Source organism: Erithacus rubecula (assembly GCF_903797595.1).
Source record: "Erithacus rubecula genome assembly, chromosome: 20".
Taxonomy (NCBI): Eukaryota; Metazoa; Chordata; class Aves; order Passeriformes; family Muscicapidae; genus Erithacus; species Erithacus rubecula.
Window position 1 is genome coordinate 982,832 of NC_136672.1, and position 21,766 is coordinate 1,004,597.

The 21,766-nt window shown below is 59.9% G+C and overlaps 1 protein-coding gene across 1 annotated transcript; it reads left to right on the forward strand.

Annotated features, from left to right (window-relative positions):
• The first annotated feature begins 1,590 nt into the window (after window positions 1–1,590).
• LOC306810484 (TBC1 domain family member 24-like) lies at window positions 1,591–8,823 on the forward strand. The gene is made up of 7 exons (XM_079323155.1): window positions 1,591–1,900; window positions 2,930–3,965; window positions 4,533–4,691; window positions 5,040–5,103; window positions 6,325–6,420; window positions 6,602–6,866; window positions 7,397–8,823. Exons 1-7 carry the CDS (start codon window positions 1,798–1,800, stop codon window positions 7,540–7,542), a joined length of 1,869 nt encoding a protein of 622 aa, XP_079179281.1. The 5' UTR covers window positions 1,591–1,797; the 3' UTR covers window positions 7,543–8,823.
• Window positions 8,824–21,766: the final 12,943 nt, after the last annotated feature.

A 21,766-nucleotide genomic window follows, 5' to 3' on the forward strand; every position in this document is an offset into this window, starting at 1 on the left:
CCCTCCCTGCTGCCACACAAACCCCGCACTGAGCAGTGGCACCAGTCACTGCCCTGCCTGCCCACGCCCATGTCGCCGCTCCCGAGTGACACTGGCGGTGCTGGCACTGTCGCTGTTTTGGCCGCGGTGGGCGCAGCCTCTCCCTCCCCAGCAGCCCCGTCCAAGCCCATCCCACCCCGATCCGCCAGGATTTGGCCTGTCCCTTTGTTTTGGGGTGCGCTCGGTGACGCAAATCGGGCACAAAACACAGGAGCAGCTTCGGGGCGCTGCCAGCGAGGCTTTATCGCCCTCGTGACGTGTGGATAACGATAGTGACGACGATAGTGATAAGGACAATAACAATAGTGATAACGATATTGATAACGATAACGAGCGCATCCTCGTCAGCACGTTCGGATTCCCGGGGGTCATCCCCCTGTGCTCCCCCATTCCCAGGGCTCATCCCTTTGTGCTCCCCCATTCCCACGGCTCATCCCCCTGTGCTCCCCCATTCCCAGGGCTGATCCCTTTGTGCTCCCCCATTCCCAGGGCTCATCCGCTGTGCTCCCCATTCCCAGGGCTCATTCCCGTTGTGCTTTCCCGGGCTGGGCTCTGTGTCCCGGCCCGTTTCTCCGCACATCCGGAGATGCTCCCGCTGCCGTGGCCATCAAACATTCATGGCCTTGGGCTGCGCTGCTCAGCAGGAGCCCCACGGCCCCTACATATTTAATATTTCGCCATTAAAAACGCACGAAGAGACATTTCCTTTCGCCCTGTCCCTAATTCACTCCCATCGCCATCTCCGGAGCGTGTGCCGGAGGTTTCAGAGACCGTGGCGCTGGCAGGAAGAGGCGGCCGCTGTCCTGGGCAAGGCAAATGAGGATGAGGCGGCCGAAAAGGTCCGGGAAAGGCAGCGGGAGCAGCTGCTGCCAGAGCTGGGCAAAGGCTTAGAGCTGCAGAGAGAACGAGCGGCCCCTTGGCACCGGGAGCAGAGCGAGTGCGGTGTGGGGACACCCCGGGCCCAGGAGCGGGCTGGGACTGTCACTGCCCCTTCGGGAGCAGCCTGTGGAGCAGAGCCATGCCAGGCTCCGCGGTGGATAAGGAGATAAGGATAACACCCACTGGGAGACCCCCTCGCCCCGTCCCACCCGGCACAGCCCGGGGGTCTTTGCTGAGCCTCACCCCCCCCTCCAGGGACAAAGGCGGGGAGGGGTGACGGGACAGCTGAGCTGATCCCGAGGAGTTTGGCACAGCACGGAAAAGGTGAGGAAAAGGAGAAGGTCTTTAAGGACGGAGCCGTGCTCGGGAGATGCCGCAGGGCCGCGGTGCCAGTGGATGCTCAGGGAGGTGCTGCAGGTGCAGGTCAGGAACAACCTGCGGCTGCTCTTATCTCAACAGAAACGATCCGATTTTAAAGGCAAATAAAAAGCCTTTAAAATGTTAAGATGCTGCCAACCCCGCTCAAGGCCGGGCCATGGCCAGAGCCCCCGCCCGCCCCAGCCCCCGGCACCTCCTGTCCCAGGCGCTGCGCAGGGAGCGAGCCGCAGAGCGGGAACACCAAGGTTATCCTGGGCAAAATAAAGGATTCATTTACTGCTCGTGTTGCTGGTTGATGTTATCTCAGCCCACGGGGTGTTTACAGCCCCCCAGCCGGGCTCGGCGGAACTGGGGCAGGAAGGGGCGATGCGGGCGCGGAGCTGCTCCACCCCTGGCTGTATTTACCCCAAATAAACGCCGGGGCCGGGGCCGGCCCTCACCTTTAAAGCGCGGGCAGGTGCCGGGGCCGGAGCGGACCCGCAGGGGTGACTGAGCCGGCACATGCTGCAGGTGGGGCTCAGCCTGCCCCGCTCCCCCGGGGGCGCGGCCGCCGCTTTCCCCATGGCCGAGCTGGCCGCGGGCGACGACACGGGCACCGGGCAAGGTGAGTGCGCCGAGCGGGGCCCGCCCGAGCCGGGACACGGCCGGCGGAGCAGAGGGGCTGGGGCAGACCCAAACTCCTGCCCCGAGCTGGGGCCTCCATTCGGCACCCGGGCTGGGGCACCCGCGGTCGGGTGGGCTCGGGCTGATGCTGCTCGGTACCCTGGCAGGGCGGCACCCTGGGGAGAGGACGAGGTGAATTTGGGGAGCGCGGGGAGCAAACAGCCCCTGATTCTCCCGCGGTGTTGTCTCAGCCTGGTTTCTGTGGCCAGAAGCCCCCGTGACTGTGCTGGGGTCAGGCTGTGTCCAGCACAGGGAGTCAGGCCGAGGCACCGCATCCACCAGCTGAGCCCTGAACCAGCCTGAGCCCGACCCGCTGCTCCTGCTGGCCTTGGGCAAGCGCCAAACTGAGCTGGAAAGCCAGAGCCAGAGCCGGACCCAGCCCGGGCGTCAGGACCGTCCCGATGAGCCGCCATGTGCTGTCCCCCCGTGTCCCCCTGGCTCAGTGAGAATCCATCCTTGAACTCTCCAGCAACTGAGCACAGCCACGATAAACCACCCAAGAGTGAATGAGTGCGCTAATTGCCTTGATCCCTGCCCGGTACTCAGCGCCCAGCAGAGCTCACCCACGCGGGAACAGCTCCCGTGCCCCGTGCGGGGGTCGCTCGGGCCGAGCTCTCCCGCAGCCCCAGGAAATGCCGCTCCCGTCTCTCTAGGAGGAGCTCAGACTCTGCTCTTCCCAGCGCCGGCTGGCGGCTGCCCGAGCCCTGTCTCGGGCCGGGAGCTTCTGGAGGGCTGGAAAGCCCCTCACGGTGCGGAATAAACCCTGACAGCCAGCTGGGACCGGGCCCCACACTTCTCCAGGGCCTGAGCTGATGGGAGCGGGAGAGGGCAAAGACTGAAACCCTTCCCTTTCTAGGGGAGAGCAGAGAAACCCGGGACGTGGCGGGGAGACTTCAGAGCGCCCCCAGCCAGGGTGAAACGCTGCTGGTGGGCGGCGAAAGGTGTTCAATAAAAGCTCTTTGTCCTACAGAGGTGCTTGGCTCGTCCCCGGTCACCATCGTGGTCACGTCCGAGGCTGACACCTGGGACATCGACACCTCCTCGTGCCTGGGCTGCGGGCAGTTCGTGGACTGGGACAAGATGCCGGAGCCGCAGCAGGCGGCGCAGGTGCCGCGGGACGTGCTGGAGCGGCCCCCGAAGGAGCTGAAGCGGCTGGCGAGGGAAGGCTGCTGGGGCTGGAGCCCCGCGGGCCGGGCCCGGCTCTACCCGCGCCTCATCCAGCGCGTCTCCTGCCGCCTCGTCACCCCCGACGCGCTTGTCTACAGGGACGTGGCCGCCCGGCTCTTCGGGAAGCCCAGCGTGAGCTGCCACCCTCTGCCCGAGTTCCTGGAGGGCTGCCCCATGCCCACCTACTGCCTCAACCCGCACGGGGTCACGGCCCTGAAGAAGATCCTCATCTGCGTGGGCGCCCTGTTCCCCGACATCACGCACAGCCCGCTGCTGCCCGCGCTGGCGGCGCTGCTGCTGCACTACAGCGAGGACGAGGCGCAGTGCTTCGAGAGCGTCTCTCGCCTCATCGCCAGCAACGCTCCCCACGCCGGCTACATCGACCAATCCTTCCTGGCCCACCAGGCCTCCTGCATGACCTTCGGGGACCTGGCCAACAAGCACTGCCCGGCAGCCCACAAGCTCATAGCCAGCGCCGCCGACAACGTGCTCGAGGTCTACTCGGAGTGGCTGTCGTGGCTCTTCCCCGGGCTGCCCTTCGGCTACGCCGTGCGGGTGCTGGACGTGTTCCTGCTGGAGGGCCAGAAGGTGCTGTACCGCATCGCCCTGGCCCTGCTGAAGCAGTTCCGCCTCTCACTGGCCCCGGCCGGCCTGCAGGGCTCCGACATCAAGGCGGAGCTGCAGGATTTCGTGAGGAACATCGCCCAGCACGTCACTGTGGACAAACTCCTGGAGAGAGCCTTCGGCATCCGCCTCTTCTCCCGCAAGGAGATCTGGCTCCTGCAGATGGCCAACAGGAAGGCGCTGATGGAGAGGGGCATCACCGTGGTGCAGAGAAGGTGAGCAGAGCTCTGCGTTCCCCAGCTCTGGGGGCTGAGCAGTCAAAATGGGAGCTCCTGTGGAGAGCACTCGGGGGAGCTGCAGGCACCTTCCACAGCTCTGGGGCTGGGCTGGGTCGCCCCAGCCCCTGGGGGACCCTGTGAGGGGACAGGGCACAGCCAGAGCTGGGGACCTTGTGAGGGGACAGGGCACAGCCAGGGCTGGGGACCCTGTCAGGGGACAGAGCACAGCCAGAGCCGGGGACTCATCAGGGGACAGGGCACAGGCAGAGCTGGTGACCCTGTGAGGGGACAGGGCACAGCCAGAGCCGGGGACTCATCAGGGGACAGGGCACAGCCAGGGCTGGGGACCCTGTGAGGGGACAGGGCACAGCCAGAGCTGGGGACTCATCAGGGGACAGGGCACAGGCAGAGCTGGGGACCCTGTCAGGGGACAGGGCTCAGGAGAGCCGGAGATATTGGCACAGAGCTCACGGTGAAGAGAGCAGGACAGGAGCTACTGCAGGGGGCTGTGCCCCGAAGAGCAGAGGGGCCCCGCACTCCGGCCTGATGTCCCTCCCCTCGCAGGCCGTCCTTCCACCTGGCTGTGGACATGCAGAACTTCAGCTCCAGCACGGTCACGGCGCAGGAGATGCGCCTCGTCTGGTCCTGGATCCCCGAGCGCTTCTCGCTCTTCCCGCCGCTGCTGCTCTTCTCCACCTCCGAGGACGGCTGCAGCCTGCAGAGGTGAAGCCCCACTGCCAGCGGGGCGGGGGTCGGGCACGGGGAACCCGGGCGGGGCTCGTGGTGGAGAAAGGAGCAGCGCGAGTGGCCTGGGGCTCCTCTGGGGCTGCTGGGGCCCCTCCCGGCTCGATTCAGGTCCTGAGTGCGGCTTACGGGAGAGGATAGAGGCGGGGCTCGATGGCCACCAACACCCGGACACTGCCCAGGGCACGCAGAGCCTGGGGATGTGCCAGGCAGGGATGTCCCCGTGTGCCACACTGTGCCAGGCACGCTGGGAGCGGCCAGGGACAGCCAGCACACCCTGCCCAGGCTCCAGCTCCCCCCGAGCCCACCCCTTGTCCATCTCTGCAGGTTCTACACGTGCTGTGAAGGCTACGAACCCACGGTGCTGCTCATCAAAACCACCGAGGGGGAGGTGAGCGTTTCCCAGTCAGGCCTGGGGAGGGGACAGGGTGTGTGACCCCACAGGCTCTTGGAGCACCCACGGGCTGTGTGGTCCCTGTCCTGCCCCGCCCCGGGCCTGTCCCAGCTCCCAGGACAGAACAAACTGCACCTCTGGCCACCAGCACACACCTCAGCCTGGGGTGCTGGGGGAACAAGAGGAGTGGGCGAGGGGGAGAGGGGCCACCAGTGAGACTTTAATTGCAAATACAGACTGACTCGTGGGTCCTGGCTGAGCAGGCTCTCCTGAAGTCAGCAGATGCTTTGTCTGAGCTAGGACTTGCTGTCAAAGCACTGAAGGCCAGGTTCTGTCCTGATTGCACGAGCAGCCACACAAGGGAAATGGAGGAGAAAAAAGGACAGTTCCTACTGAAAGCTGTGGAATAACTGCAAAGGCCCCTGAGCCAGGGCTCTTCCCAGGGACTCTGAGTGCTTCATAAACCCCTAATTAATCTCTCCACTCTCCATCCCACAGTGGAGGGAGTTCTGTGAATTGTTCAGGCCTCCCAAAGATTTACTGACCAGCAGTGCTGATGTCCCTAGGCTGACATTCAGGGTGGGGTGGAGATAAACACCTGCCACCCCAGAGCCTCGTGCAGACAAGGACAGGTGACCTAGAAAACCTTGTTTCCTACAGGTTTTAGCTCCTGTTATCCCTTGGCCGTGCCAAGGACGGGCAGGAGGAGCTCCCAGCCCTCAGCAGGGCCCTGCAGCCATGGTCAGGTCAGGGGTGTCCACAGCAGGATCAGCCTTGGGCACCGAGGCTGGGTGGGCTCAGTGCAGGGCACCAGGGGTGGGCAGTGCAGGATGGAGCTGGCACAGCAGGATTTGGGGCTCTGGGATTGCTCAGTGCAGGGCACCAGGGGTGGGCAGTGCAGGATGGAGCTGGCACAGCAGGATTTGTGTGTGGGATTGTTCAGTGCAGGGCACCAGGGGTGGACAGTGCAGGATGGAGCTGGCACAGCAGGATTTGGGGCTCTGGGATTGCTCAGTGCAGGATGGAGCTGGCACAGCAGGATTTGGGGCTCTGGCATTGCTCAGTTCAGGATGGAGCTGGCACAGCAGGATTTGGGGCTCTGATTCCCCAGGGGATGGGGCAGAGCCCCTGCCCTGCTGAGCCCGGGGCGGTGCCCGGCACTCCCGGGGCTGCTCTGCTCCCGGCCGTCCCCTGACGGTCCCTGTGCTCTCTCCCAAGGTGTGTGGGGCGTTTCTCTCCTCTGACTGGAGCGAAAGGAATAAGAATGGAGCCACGTCGGGCTTTTTTGGGACAGGGGAGTGCTTCGTGTTCACTGTAAGTCACGGATTATGGCCGAGTCTGTCCCTTCATTGCTGCCCTGCCAGGACACCCTGTCCCTTCCCTGCTCCAGGTCCAGACCTGGACGCAGCACTTGGCCCCAGCCCCCAGCGGCAGCAGCATCTCCCCGCAGCGGAGCGAGGTGCCGCAGGGCTCACGGGTGTGTCCCGCCGCCCAGGTGCGCCCCGAGGCAGAGAGGTACGAGTGGGTGTTCATCAAGAAGCCGGAGCTGGCCAAGGCCGTGCCGCGCTCGCCTTCCCCCGCCGCCGAGCCCCGGCTCGGCCCCTCCCGGGACAGCCGCAGCTCCAGCCCCAACCACCTGGCCGTGCCCTCGCCGCAGAGGAAAGGCCGCCTGTCCCCGTTCCTGGCCGTCAGACACTTCCTCCTGCCCTCCAAAACTGCCTCCATGTTCATGTCCGGCTCCCGGGACGGCATCGTTATCGGTAAGGGGGGTCGGTATCGATAATAGGGATCGTTATCAGTAAGGGGGGTCGGTATCGATAGGGGGGGTCATTAGGTGAAAGGGATCGGTATTGATAAGGGGGATCGATATCAGTAAAAGGGATTGGTATTGATAAGGGGGATCGATACCCATGAAAGGGATCGGTATCGATAAGGAGGATCGATACCCGTGCACGGGATCGCTGTCGGTACCTCCCCAGGTGCCCCCAGGGCGGCATCCACCGCCCGCCGCTGCCGCGCTGGGCAGGGCCCGCTCCGGGTTAAATCCCGAGTTTTCCCCAGAGAGCTCCGGGCTGGGGATCTCGGCTCAGGTCCGGGGGGCGAGGGCAGCCCCCCCTTCCGAGCCCCCAGGGGAGCCCCACAGCCCAATCCCGGCGAGGCTCGCAGCCCGGGCCGGAGCGTCCCTTGGCAGTCAGGAGCCCCCGCAGGAGCAGCAGGAGGGGGCCGGGGGGACGGGGACAGAGAGCGAGGGGCCGCGGCAGCCGGGCCCGACCTGCGCTCGCCCTTGCAGGTGGAGGGGGAGGCCAAGCGCTGTCCCTGGACGCCAGCCTGCTCTGGGGACACACGGAGCGCTGCGAGACCTTCGACAACCCCCCGCTCTGCCAGGAGAACTTTCAGGTGCAGCTCTTGGAAGTGTGGGGCTTCCAAAGCGCGTAGTTCCCGTAGGGACACCCCTCGTGTGCCACCACGGGCACGGGGACCCTCCCCACGTTGCCACCCCCGCCGGACTGTGGCCACCCGTGCGGCAGCTCCACTCTGCATTGTCCCCTCCGCGGTCAGACGGGATCGGATCGGCACAGACCGGATCGGATCGGCCCTCGTGGGGCTGTGCAGAGAGGGCGGGGCAGTGCCAGCACCGGGGCTGCGGGCGCTGCCCTTGGGGACATCCGAGGTCTCCTCCCACGGTTCGGACCCGGCCCACTCCACCCAGTCTGTCCCAGTTTGGGGTGCTGGAGGGGAGGGCAGCCAGTCTGGAGTTTCTCCCACCTCCCTGGCCTGTCTGCAACGTGGGGCTCAGCAAAGCAGTGACAGCACGGGCAGATTTTGTGGGAATTCGGAGCCCAGGCAAAGCCCCACACCGGGCTCCAGAGCTCACCAGAAACACTCTCAGATCCGCTCCCCCCCGCCCCAAGCCCAGCACAGCCCTTCAACGATCCACGGAGCTCTGCAGCCCCCTGGGGATCCAGGGCTGCCCGGGATCCACCAGCACCGGAGAGACTCTGCTCGTTCCTGGCTGGAAACTCTGCCGGTTGTGGCAAAGCCCTGCCTGGGGTTTGTGGGGTGCAGCCACAGCCCGGGGGGGACCCCACGGTTGGGGCTGAGCCCTTTGCCCTGTCCCCATCCCAGGGCTGGTGTGGGGCTGCAGGGCTGGACACCGAGGAGATTGCCCAGTGGATCACTGGGATGGGCCATTTTAATGTGGGATGGGGACGTTTGGTGTCACTCTGTCAGACACGGGAGGGTTGGAGGCCACGGGGAGCCCTCTGGTGCAGCAGGAGAACCTCTCTCACCCCAAACACACTCTCCCGGGTGGGGTCGCCTCCCATCCATCCCAGCCCGGGGCTGTGCCAGCGCCGGCAGGAGGAAAGAGCAGGAGCAGCGATGGCAGAGCTCCCACAGGCACAGGCACACCGGCAATGGCTCAGAGCCTCCACGGGGTATCCAGGCACACTGGGAATGGGGTGTCTGGGGCAGAGCCGCCAGGAGGAGAATCAGCAGGAATGGGAAATACTCGACGGAAGGGAATTCTGGCAGTGGGAAGTGCGACCACCGACTCATTGACCACTGACTCAAACGGAGCCGATCCGGCTCCAATGCAGGGAAGAGCTGCTCCTGTGACTGATCAGGACACTCAGCAACCAGGGCTTGGATGCCAGTTACTAAAAAGTAAATATTAATAAAGCTATGTGATCAGCAATTAGTGAAGGCTGATGTCCTTGTTTGTTAAAATGTGTTAATAGTGCCGAGTTATGATGGGAGTGGGAACCCCCAGCTCCTTCCTTAGCCAGTGGGAATGAAGAAATAACAAGAGGAATCGCTGGGCTCGGGGTGGGAACGAGCCCGGGCTGGGACAGCGCGTCCGGAGCGCCCTGCCCGTGTCCCCAGCGGCGGCAGGAGCGCCCCGACCCGCTAGCTCCGGACGCTTGAGGCTGGAAATGCGTGAAGAGCTCGGCTTTTAATGTGGCATCTGTTTTCTACCCAAAGGGACCTCACGCACGCAGGGGATGGGGAAAGTCTCCGGCTCCTTAGCTCGCACCCCGAACAGCGAGGAGGCGATGCCATCCCCCGGCGCCGGAAGAAACAGCAGCGGGTGTGCCCGCAGAGGGGATGGCAGCCCGGGCACCTGCGCTGGGCACAGCGATGGCTGGAGCTGGGGCACTCAGACCCTTCCCGATCCTCCTGGGAATTCCCTGGCAGCCACCAATCCCGCTCGGATTTCCATACTCCATGGCTGCTCCCATGGGCTTCCCGGGACGGAAACCTCCGGCAGCAGCTCGGGCTGGAAAAGCGTGTGCAGACCTGCCGGGATGGGCCTGGAAACCTTCCCGAGGCTCAGCACCCGCATCGCCCGAGCTGAGAGAGCCCTGGGCTGGGTGCTGACTCCCTCCCACTCCCTGTGCAGCAAAGCTGTTCCCAGGGCTCCTGCCTGGCCACAGGCACCAGAGTCCAGGGCACAGCTGCAGCCAGAGTCCAGCCTGAACATTGGCATGGCCCCTGGTGGAGCAGGAGCTGAGCTCCTGGCTCACACCCGTGGCTCAGCTGTGCCCACTGGGTCCCCCCGGTGGGATGAAGGCTCCCATGAGGAGTGGGGCAGTGCAGGGAGCTTGGCAGAGCCCTATTCCCAAGCTGAGGGGCAAGGATGGGCACCGGGGCTCGGCAACCCAGCACAAACTCCCCCAAACCCGCTATGTCTCAAGCAGTGTTACAAAGCAGGCCAGGGAAAAAAGGAAAAGACTCAGGGAGCCGTCACTTAGAAACTCTGCTCTCTTCTTTCCTCATCTGACAGAACTCTTGCAGTAAATCAGGATTTTCCCAGTGCAGCACTCTGGCTGCCAGACCGAAGCGCTCCACTTGTGCTTTTGTCTCTCGTTCCTCCTCTCCTCTTTGCTTCCCCGAGGCCTTTGCTGGGAAGTTCGCCCCGGTTTTGCCCGGAATGCGTCAGCAGTGATGTCCTGGATCCCGCTCCCCGCAGCTCTGCTCCTGGGGGTGGGATTGCACGGCCGAGCTGGGAAATGCAGGTGGTTGCTGAGTGCTCTGGCTCTGACGTGGCATTTCCAGGAACAGCAGCGGAGTTGTCCAGTTTTGGCTTCAATTCCTGCGAGTTTTTCACCTCTTCTGGTTTGGAGGCATTTGGCAATCCTCCACGCCCACCCTGGCTCCTGGCAGGGTGAGGGGCTCTGCTTCCAGTGCCAGGATGGATGGCAGGCAGGGGGGCTGCGGGTCCCCGAGGCTGTCCCACAGCTTGGTAGGAAATAAATTAACTGGGGCGCAATTCCTGCCCCCTCCATGCAGCTCCAAGCAGAGTTTCAGCTCCCCGGCCGCAGATGCACAGCGCAGCTGTCCTGGAGCTCAGCGGGAAGGATCCCAGGGGGCTGTGCCACCGCAGGACACCAAGGGACAGCATCCATCCTGCATCCCTGTCCAGGGTCCTGCGTGCCCTGCAAGGACGAGGACAGGCTTTCCTGAGCTCAATCACGACTTGAAACTGTCCCCAGGCATGCACCGTGCCTGCTCTGAGCCCTGCGTCCTCCCGGGCTCTGGAGAAACCAGGCAAAGAGAGGTGGAGGGGCTGTCTGGGGTGACACCGGTGACAATCCAGCTGTCCCTGTTCCCCAGGAGCCTGGCCTGTGGTGAGCTGCTCCAACAGGGAGCATTCATGTTCCAGGCAGAGCCAATCGCTCGCAGTCTGACCTGACGGGAAGGAATTTGCCCGCACCTTTCCATGCTGGGAGGAAGGGAGTTCACCGGGAACAGTGCAGGTAGAAATCCTCACTGAGGGTGGCATCCTTACCCAGCGCCTGCCCCAGCTCTGCGTGATGAGACATCCCAGGAAATATGTGCTGGTGGCTCAGTGCCCCAGGGAAAGCGCTCAGGTCAGCCCAGGTGAAGCCATGGTCATGGCCAGGCACTCCCTGCTCCAGAGCTTTGTCCCTGGGGAGGGAAATAAAGAGTCAGGACAGGGTTTACTGCAGCTCAGGAGGAAAACTCAGAGTTAAGCTCCCCCTCTCCAGCTCAACCTGTGCCATGGAGCCCCAAAAGCTGGGCAGAGACGGAAGGGAATGGCTCAGAGCCTGTCTGCAGCACAGCTTTGGAAAGCAAAAGCTGCTCTGAGGGCTCCCCCAGCTGAGCCCTGCCCCAGCAGGAAAGGGGTTGAACCTGCCTTTATCTGTTTCCCAAAGGCAGCCCTGAGCCAGAGGATGTGGCAACACCAGGGGTCCAGACAAGGAAAAGACAGAGACTCAACAAGGGAGGACAGTCCATACAGCCACATCCTCCATCCTGCTCACACGGGGATCTTCCTCCCTGCAGATCCCCACGTCCTGCTCAGGGCTGCTCACACTTTCTGGGAGGGCTGGCCTCACTCCCTGGCATCACTGCACTGGCCTCAGAACTGGGCATTCCTCCCTGGAGCTGCTCCAGGCTGCCACAGCCAGGATGACCCAGGCAGGGGGGCATGGTCACTGCCCAGGCACGTTCTGCTGGCTGAGCTCAGGTGGCCAAGATCCCCGAGATGGAGCAGGAACTGCTTCCAGCTGGGAAAAGGCTCTCTGCAGGTCCAGGGAGACAGGAAACATCTGTATTGTCACAGCTGGTGGCTGCTTCAAACACAGGATGCGTCCATTAAACAGCTGATTTCCCCCAGGCTGGTGCCAAGGCGGGCTGTGCTCAGGTGGGACACGTGCAGCCCCACCAGCCCCACCAGCTCTGCTTCAGCCCCACCAGCCCCTCTCCAGCCCCACCAGCCCCTCTCCAGCCTCACCAGCTCTGCTCCAATCCCACCAGCCCCACAGCTCTGCTCCAGCCCCATCAGCTCTGCTCCAGCCCCACCAGCCCCTCTCCAGCCCCACTAGCTCTGCTCCAGCCCCACCAGCCCCACCAGACCCTCTCCAGCCCCATCAGCTCTGCTCCAGCCCCACCAGCCCCACCAGCCCCTCTCCAGCCCCACTAGCTCTGCTCCAGCCCCACCATCTCTGGAGCAAGCTCTGGGCAAGTTTGGGCTCTGCAGCTGATTCCTTTTATGGGGGATGTGGTTGATGATGCACCAGGAGTGGAGAGATGGACAGAGGTCCCCACTGACCCTGTGGTCAGTGTCCCACAGCACTGAGACCCCTGCCCAGGCTGCTTTGTGCCACAGTGAGGCAGCAAAGGCTGGCACAGCCCCCCTGGACCTGAAATGATGCTTCACAAAAGGCCCTGCATTTGTTTCTTCCTTGGACTTGCTTTCAGTCTGCAAGGAGCAGAAAATTATTCCACACCAGGTGCCATCCCAGTTGCAGCCAATGTCCCTTTTGGCCCTACAGACTGTCCCTGGCTGTCTTTAAAGCCACCTGGGAGTCCAGCAGGCAGGGAAGTTTGCTTGTGGAAACTCCATGGCAAAGGGGAAATGGGATAAGGGAGGTGAACAGCAAAGCTTGACTGAACATGTTCCATTTCAGACACTGATTTCCCAGTATCCACCCAATGGTTAAAAGAACTTCTGAAGGGATTGCTCATCTCCTGACAAAACAAAGCTGATGTCTGCATCAAGCACAGGCCAAGCTGGGCTGCTGCTCACCTTGCCATGCTGGGAGCAGTGCTTTGCATCCCCTGGGCTTCCCCATCCCAGCTCAGGGCACTCCCTCTCTGCCATCCCTGGGAATGGCCCAGATCTGAGCTCCCAGTGCTGGGTGCTCTGTCCATGGAGGAGAAATGGAGGGAGGGAGGGAGGGAGGGAGGGAGGGAGGGATGTGTGGCACGTGCAGTTCACCCTCTCCAGAGCTAAATAGAGGCCTCTCAATGCTAAACTAAATTAACCTTGAAAAATTCATTTCACAAATGACTGCAGCAATTAGCTGCTTTTAATGAGCTGCTTCACACAGGCTGATGTCTGAAGGTCCTGGAGGAAATCAGTATCTGCTGCTCATGGCCCTGACAGCTGATGGCTGATAGGAACTGGCAGACCCTTCCCACCTGCTTCCCAGGGAGGAATTCCCACATTTATGGCTCCAGCTTCCTGCACACAGGTTTCTAGGCTCAAGTGCTTCACTGAAGGCTTCTGAGCCCAAAGCTCTGCTGCTGCACCACTGATTGCAGGAAAGACAGTGATCTTCTATCAGGCAACAGGGAAAGACAAAGCATGACAGCATTTTTGGGTGAAATCCACAGGGAAAGAGCAAAGGAATCGTGCTGGAGCTGCAGGGGTGTGCAGAGCTGACCACATTTTGGGGGGCAGCACTCAGACCCTGCCCAGCCCTGCTGTGACATCCCAGGGACTGCCCAGGGAAGGGCAGTGGGGCTGGGCTGGCTCAGAGAAGGAGCCCTGCTCAGCCCAGCTCCTGCTGCCCTGGACACCCCGCACTGCCCTGGGACACCCCACACTGCCCTGGGACTCTCCCTGCTGGGACACCCAGCTCAGCTGTGGTCTGGAAGGAAGCAGCAGCCTTGTCCTGGAGCTGTGTGGGGACCCCAGGCCCTGCTGCTCCCCACGGAGCCCTGCAGACACATCCCAGACACATCCACCCCTCCCTGCCTTGTCCCTGCCCCGCTGGCTCTGCCAGGGGCATCAGGAGCCCCCACCCCTCCCCTGGACCTGCCCAGGCTGGGAGCTGCAAGTGACATTTCTCCTCCTGGGGCACTCAGCCACGACATTCCCTGTTCCAGGGAACTCCTGACCCGCACAGCCTGGTCCCCTCTGTGGTTCACCTAAAGCCCCTTGCAGGCTGCAGAGCAGCTTCAGTGGCTGCTGGAGCTGATGTTCGGCTCATCTGGCCCTGCTCAGGACTGCAACACTTTCTACCAGCCTCAACTGAGACATTCAAATGTCAAAAGTGGTATATTCCTGCAAGAAAATCCCTGCTCCATCCCTGCCTCCCATCCCAGCCCCAGGACATCCCTCGGGGGGAGCTGGCCTTTCCCACTGCTCAGAATCAAATCCTTTCCCCAGGGGCTCAGCCCGGGACTCCTGCCCTGCCCCGGGGCTGTGTGACATTGGTGACATTGGTGACATTGGTGACATCGGGTCAGGTGCAGCCCCTGCCCCGGGGCTGTGTGACATTGGTGACATTGGTGACATCGCCAGGTGCAGCCCCTGCCCCGGGGCTGTATGACACTGGTGACATTGGTGACATCGGTAAGGTACCAACCCCTGCCCCGGAGCTGTGTGACATTGGTGACATTGGTGACATCGGTAAGGTACCAACCCCTGCCCCGGAGCTGTGTGACATTGGTGACATTGGTGACACCGGTCAGGTGTAGCCCCTGCCCCGGGGCTGTGTGACATTGGTGACATTGGTGACATCGCCAGGTGCAGCCCCTGCCCCGGGGCTGTATGACACTGGTGACATTGGTGACATCGGTAAGGTACCAACCCCTGCCCCGGAGCTGTATGACACTGGTGACATTGGTGACATCGGTAAGGTACCAACCCCTGCCCCGGAGCTGTGTGACATTGGTGACATCGGTCAGGTGTAGTCCCTGCCCCGGGGCTGTGTGACATTGGTGACATTGTTGACATTGGTGACATCGGTCAGGTGCAGCCCCTGCCCTGAGGCTGTGTGACATTGGTGACCTTGGTGACATTGGTGACATCGTCAGGTGCAGCCCCTGCCCTGGGGCTGTGTGACATTGGTGACATTGTGACATTGGTGACATCGGTCAGGTGTAGCCCCTGCCCCGGAGCTGTGTAACATTGGTGACATTGGTGACATCGTCAGGTGCAGCCCCTGGTCTGTGGCTGCAGGATTTGCTGTCACAAATGTCCTACACCAGCCCAAACCTGGCACTTCACTGCTTGCAGCTTGGACCAAAGTGATTTCTAGAGATGCCTCTGGTTCTTTCCCTGGGTCTCCCTTCTTGCTGGGGCCTCAAGCCAACACTTTTAAATCTAATGTGGATTCTTCAAGTGTAACCTCCTCTTGTGAATGACCTGGACTCAGCACAAAGGCTCTCAATGTTCTGTTTAAAAGCTATAACCCCATAAACATCTCCTGTAACAAAACCTCAAAACAGCTTAATATTTACTCATTAAACACTGGAAGAACACCAGTGCTTTATTTTATTTCCTTTCCCCAGTGCAGTTTGCTCAGCTCTGAAAGTTCCCTGCTCTGAACTCACAGCTGGGATGGAATAGTGGGCACCACTGACTCCTGCCAGGCATTCCCTGAGCAGTGGCACCGCCTGTGGCTGTGGAATTTACACAAATCTTTTCCCACTGAGAGCAGAGTCATCCCAAGCAGATCCCTCCAGCACGGGGCAAAGCTGGGTGGAACTGAGCCTTGGGATCTGTTGCAGTGTCCAGTTTATCACCAGAAGTGTCAGGAAACAAGGAAAGCTGTGCAGGGTATTGTAAGGTTTTGCTGAGCTGCACAAAAAAAATGAAAAAAATGTGTGAAATGTCCCAAGCCCGAATCCAACCCGGCTGTTTCCCCAAAGCTTTGTCATTTCCTGGGCAGTCAAAGAGGGATTGAAGTGTTCCAAGCCCACTCCAAGTGGGCAGATTTTGCAATCCCCCCCAGAGCTCTTTCTAAGCATTGCAGGTGCTTGGCAGGCAGGGTGCTCTGCAAAAGCAAAATCCTTCCAGGTCTGGCATTTTCTGCTCACATCCACTTTCCAGGAGCTGCTTGCCCACAGCACTGCCCAGCACATTCCCCTTTGGAAAGGTGGCCTCAGGTGCTCAGGGGGCTCAGGGAGGTGAAAGCCATAAAGATGCAGAACCAGCTGATTGCGGATCAGGCTCCCACCTCAGACAACCTCTGAGACTTGATTTTTTTTTTTCTTTATACATTTTTTTCAATGTCTGGCAGTGGGCCTGAGCTCACACTGATGACTTTCTCTTGATTGCAGCCTAAATGTGGGTCTGGGCTCTTCTTTCCCAGATTTTTTTGCAGGAATGAACCATTCTTAACATTTTTATGTCTTGATTGAGGCTGGTAGGAAGTGGTCAGCATATTCCAGCTGACTAGAGGCAGCAGACAGGCAGGGAGGGAATCAGAGCAGTTTAAGCATCTGCAATAAAAGTGTTTTTGTAAACATTTACAAAACAATCCTTCCTTACTATTTTCTGGATTTTGCATTTTCCTGTTATTAAAAAAAAATAATTGGTGCCGTTTTGGACAATAAATATGGATTTACTGATGATTGAGGCTCTGAGCTGATTTCTGGCCAGCTCTGACTGAGACACCTGAATGCTCCAGGTATAAATACAAGGGAATTTGTTCCAGGATTATCCAAATACATACAGCCCAAGCCTCCAGCCTTCTTCACACACATTCTTCAGGATTTAATCATCCTGGGGGTGAGGGGACATTCCCAGGGCAGAAAGGGAGCTGGGAGGAGAGGAGAGGAGAGGAGAGGATAGGAGAGCAGAGGAGAGGAGAGGAGAGGAGAGGAGAGGAGAGGAGAGGAGAGGAGGAGGAGAGGAGAGGATGAGGAGAGGAGAGGAGAGGAGAGGAGAGAGAGGAGAGAGGAGGGAGAGAGGAGGAGGAGAGGAGAGGAGAGGAGAGGAGAGGAGTGAGGGAGAGGAGAGGAGGAGAGGAGAGGAGAGGAGAGGAGAGGAGAGGAGAGGAGAGGAGAGGCGAGGAGAGGAGAGGAGAGGAGAGGAGAGGAGAGGAGAGGAGAGAGAGGAGAGGAGAGGAGGAGAGGAGAGGAGAGGAGAGGAGAGGAGAGGAGAGGAGAGGAGAGGAGAGGAGAGGAGAGGAGAGGAGAGGAGAGGAGAGGAGAGGAGAGGAGAGGAGAGGAGAGGAGAGGAGAGGAGAGGAGAGGAGAGGAGAGGGACAAATTGTTTTTGGTGCCTGCATGGCCCTGGTTGGGTTATTTATAAGGGCTGAGGTCAGGATCCAGCAGCCTCATTTCTGCAGCATGAGCAAAGGGCTCCAGGACTCTGAGATCAAGCTCCAAATGCAGCTGGTCCCTGGGGCATGAGGCCAGCCCCAGCCCCAGCCCCAGCCCCAGCCCGGGATCTCCTCCCCCTGCTCTGCACAAAGGGACACAGCGCTGGGGCAGAGCAGCTCCCTGCACCCTGAGCACCACCCTGCCCAGAGCCAGGGAAATTCCATTCCCCAGAGGTTTTCACCTTCTGGGAAAGGGCACAGAAGACCCACATCCCTTGGATCCTGCTGGACCTTGGCTGTTTGTCCATCTGCTCCCTGTGAGAAGGGGCTCACTGCCCTGCTCCAGGCTCCAGGGCTGGGGCTGACCCTGCTCATCCCAGCACCAGCCCACTCCAGGCAGGTCCTTGGTGAATTCCATGGATCTGCCCCTTCCCACCCTCCCAGCCGTGTGCCCAGGGAAAGGCAGGCGTGGGTGAGATGAAGCAGAACCAAAGCATTGCATTATCAGGGGCTTGCACAGCCCAGCCAGCAAATACCACCAGGGATCTGTGGGAAAAATGGGATCCACATGGCAATTCACACTCCAACTGCTGCCTTATCTCCTGCAAGCCTTATCTCATGTGAGCTGGAGCTGGAGCTATTTTCCTTTCAACTGAATAAAAATGTGTCAGTTTTATATTTATGCATTAGGCCACGATCCCATGGGAAATTAATTTGCCCAACAGCAGAAATTCTGTCATCACAGGCATCAGTCAGTCTGGGAATGGGGATCTCCAGACCAGGCCCTGAAATCAGGGAAATGGTTTAAAATAACCACGGGAGGATGTGGGAGACTGAGCAAATTACAACAGCTCCTTCCTGGCTGCAAATGTGTTCTGAGGCATCTTGTGCTGGATACACAAATGCAGAGTCAGGGGCTCGGGGTGACCCCCATCTCTGGGGGTCCCCACGGGGGGATGGTCCCCATTCTGTCCCTGTCCCTGTCCCTGAACCTGCTGGATCTCCCTGCAGACCCCGGGCAGGGACAGGGGGTGCTGAGCACCACCACATCCCCATCACCTGTGCCACAGCAGCTCTGGGTGCCTGCAGTGCCCCAGGGAGCCTCATCCCAGCCCTCACGGGGCTCCCACCACAACCCAGCTGCCTCTGGGGGCACATCTGACCCCACTGGGACAGGTTGGTGGAGGGGACAGAGACCCCCTTGCTTTGGGGGCAGCTCCCCTGTGGCACTGTCACTGCCTTTCTCTGCTGCCCAGCTTTGCATTTCTTCCTAAAAAACCCACGGGCTTCCTTTAAGTCTCAAAATGTCCATTTAAGTCTCAAAATGTTGCTGGGAGCTCTCATCCTCCCCTCCCTGCTCTGGCCATGTGGAGCACACGGGCTGGGCTCGGGCTCTGTTATCTCTCCACTTAATAACACACCCCAGCCCTCCAGGTCCATGAATAAATTCTGTTTTCTCATGGAGACACTCCCACCATTGAAAGCACTCAGGCTGGGCTGGCAGAACCCTGATTTGCAGCCAAAAACACCAAGGCCACGCCAGGCTCTTCTTCTCACCATTTTTATTTTTTTTTTCTTTCCCTGAAGAGCAAACCCATTGTTGGTTTGATGGCCAGGAGCCGGGATGGGCTGATGGCCCTGCAGATCCCGGGGCTCTGGGGGAGCCCTGGGCTGCAGTTTCACACGGAGCAGGGGCTGGAGCAGCTTTGGGAAGCACAATCCCAGCAGCTCCAAGGCTGACGTCAGGGCAGCCCTGGCTCTGCCTTCCTCACCACATACCTAATTTTCCCATATAAGGCCAAGGAGAGCAATAACTCTCCTGGCAAGCAGATCAATAAAAACAGATGGTGGGCTCACAATTAGAGATTAAGCACATACCAATCCAGAACAAACAGGCCATAAATCATACGTGAAGGAGGGTATTTATAGTTTAGATCACATTCCTTAATTAATTCAAAATGGCCCAGAAAAGAAAATAATACCAAACTGCTCTTTTTCTGCTTTGTTCCTGCCTTGCTTCTGCAAAGCTGCATTCTTTCCTTGGGGGGAGCAGGGGCAGCCACAGGACAGGAGGGAGGGAGGAGAGGGCTGGAATCTGGGAATTGCCATGGAGCAGACGTGGGGTGGGCAGGCAGGCTCTGGGGGGTGCAGGGAGAGGGCAGAGCACAGCTGAGCCTGGATTTGTCTGCACAAAAAAAAATAAAAATAAATTGTCTGTTGGCTGGCACCCCCAATGGCACATCACCAGTCCCCAGGGGAGGGGTGGCACCAGGGAGCCCTGAGATGATGGGGAGGGGCTCCCACGTGTGACAATCAGCACAAGCCTTGCCAACAGGGCATTGGACCCTGGAGCCGTGGTCAAACATGCTCCTCAGGCAGCAATTACTGCATTAAATTGACTTTCTCTCTAAAATGGTGAGGAGCTCCTTGCTCTGGGAACACTGCAGGCTGGAGGCAAACAACATGGCAGAGAGAAAACAACCACCAAAACTCACCAATTCTGAGAATATACCTGGGCCAAAACTGATGAGGGGTCCCAGCCTTTCCAAAGCACCCCTGTGATCCAGTCCAGACCTCTAGGATAATTAGGAATTATTAATTTTAATGGAAGCAATGGGAACAGAGTACCTGAGCCAGACTCCAGGAAGCCCCATCCAGCTGCAAGCCTTGCTCAGAGCTCCTGAGCCTGGGTGGAAGATGGGGTGTCCCTCTGTGTGGACACTGAGAGCTTCCCCTGACTGTGGGGAGAGCTGTGCTGAGCAGAGGATGGGATGGAGGGGCTCCTGCTGCCCAGAGAGGCGGTGTCCCCCTGCCCCCTCCTCCTCTGCCCCCCATCCCTCTCCCAGGGCATCCCCAGCAGGGCTTGCTGACCCTGCAGAAAAAACTTTACCGTGCAGTAAATTGGGAAAGTGGTGAGAGAGCTGTGTCAGCTGCTCCTGGGCTGGAAATCCACAGTGGCTGCATGAAGTGACCCTGTCAGCACAGCCCAACCTGGGATGTCACAAGGGCTCCACCCCAGGGGACAAAAGGGGTCTGTGCAGCACAGTAGGTGTGCAGGGAGGATCCAACAGGTCTGTTTGGAAGCACAGAACCAATAAAGTGGAGAAAGACCTGCAAGATCAAGCTCAGCCTTTGACTGACCCCACTGTACCACTAAACCATGACACAAAGTTCCACATCCACTTGTTTCATGAACATTCCCAGAGATGGTGAGTCCAGCACTTCCAGTGATCCAGTGCTTCACCACTCTTAGCAAAGAAGCTTTTCCTAATATCCAACCTGACCCTCCCTTGCTGCACCCCCTTCCCCTTGGCTGTTGCTGGGCCAGGAGCCCAACCTGAGGGGTCCCTCCCTGCCTGGGGCTGGTTGGAAATCCCATTTTCCCTTTTTGACCGTGGCAGGGCTGCAGGGGTTTTGGGGTTTTTCTGGGAGGGTTGCAGACCCCAAGGCATGAGCAGCAGTCCTGCCCTGGGTCACCTCTCAGGACACTGAGGCTGCTCCTTCCCTCATCTCGGGCAGCAGGTGCCCAGCACGGCCTGTGCAATGAATGGGGGCTGGGACGGTGGGGCTGTGCCCCCTGCGGTGACACAGGAGTGACATTGCAGTGACATTGCAGTGACATTGGAGTGACATTGCAGTGACATTGCAGTGACATTGCAGTGACATTGCTGTGACATTGCAGTGACATTGCAGTGACACTGCAGCGACATTGCAGTGACATTGGAGTGACATTGCAGTGACATTGTGGTGACATTGCTGTGACATTGTGGTGACATTGCTGTGACATTGCGGTGACATTGCGGTGACATTAAAGAAAATGCACCAAAAGATGCCTCAGTGTTTTTGTTGGATTGAGGTGGAAGCAAATTTCCCCTTAAGAAAACTCTTTGGGAAAAATGGTTTAACTTCTGCTTTTAGGGGACTTACCAAACGTTTTAGGTTTTTGCCCCAACACCTTTTCATGCCCTGAACCAAATTTTCATTAAATCCCTTATTCTATTCAGAGCCAGAGGCACACTGAGATCTTTCCTGCAAAGCGTTCACCAATGATTAAACTACACTTAAGGCCAGAGATCAAAGGCACAAAGCCCCTGTGCCTTGGAACCGCAGCTGCCCCTGCCCGCGCTGGGCTCTGCCCCGGGAGCCTCTGCCGCGGCAATGCAGGTGTCCCGCAGGGATTCAGGACAGGACGGCAGGCCGTGGAAGGTGTTCGGGGTTTTGCAGGATGCTCACTGGGTGCAGGGGGTGAGGTTTCTGCCGTGCCCTGCATCCCAGCCCGTCCTCCCTCGGGGCTGGGATGGCTGCGGGATCCCCCGGGCAGGGTTTGGCAATCCCGGCTGCAGACGAGGTGTGAAGCTTTGCAGTTCTGCCTCCTCCACACCCCGATCCAGGCCCTGCTGATGCCTCAGCTCTGGATCTGTTCCCTGTTTCCAGCCTCCTCCAGAGTCCCCTGCCATGGCTTGCACTGGGGGAAATGCCACCCATCCCATCTTCATGAGTCACGGTCTTCCTCCAGCCCTCTGGGCACCTGCTGGCCCCTCCTGGAACTCCTGGGGAATTCTGGCAGGGGTGTCTGTCCTGTGCCCTGGCAGTGGGGGCAGAGGAACCCCCACCCCCCCTCACCCCCAGCCCAGCCCAGTGCAGGGCTATTCCCAGGCTGTGACAGTGCCAGGGACACCCTGCCAGCCAACCCATGGTATTCAGCCCAGGCCCTTCACATGAACCCAGAGAGCTGCTGCAGGAGACAGGCAGAGCCTGGAGCTGCCCAGGGCCTGGACACATCCTTGTGCTGCCCTGGAACTGCCCAGGGGATGAACACATTCTTGTGCTGCCCCTGGAACTGCCCAGGGGAT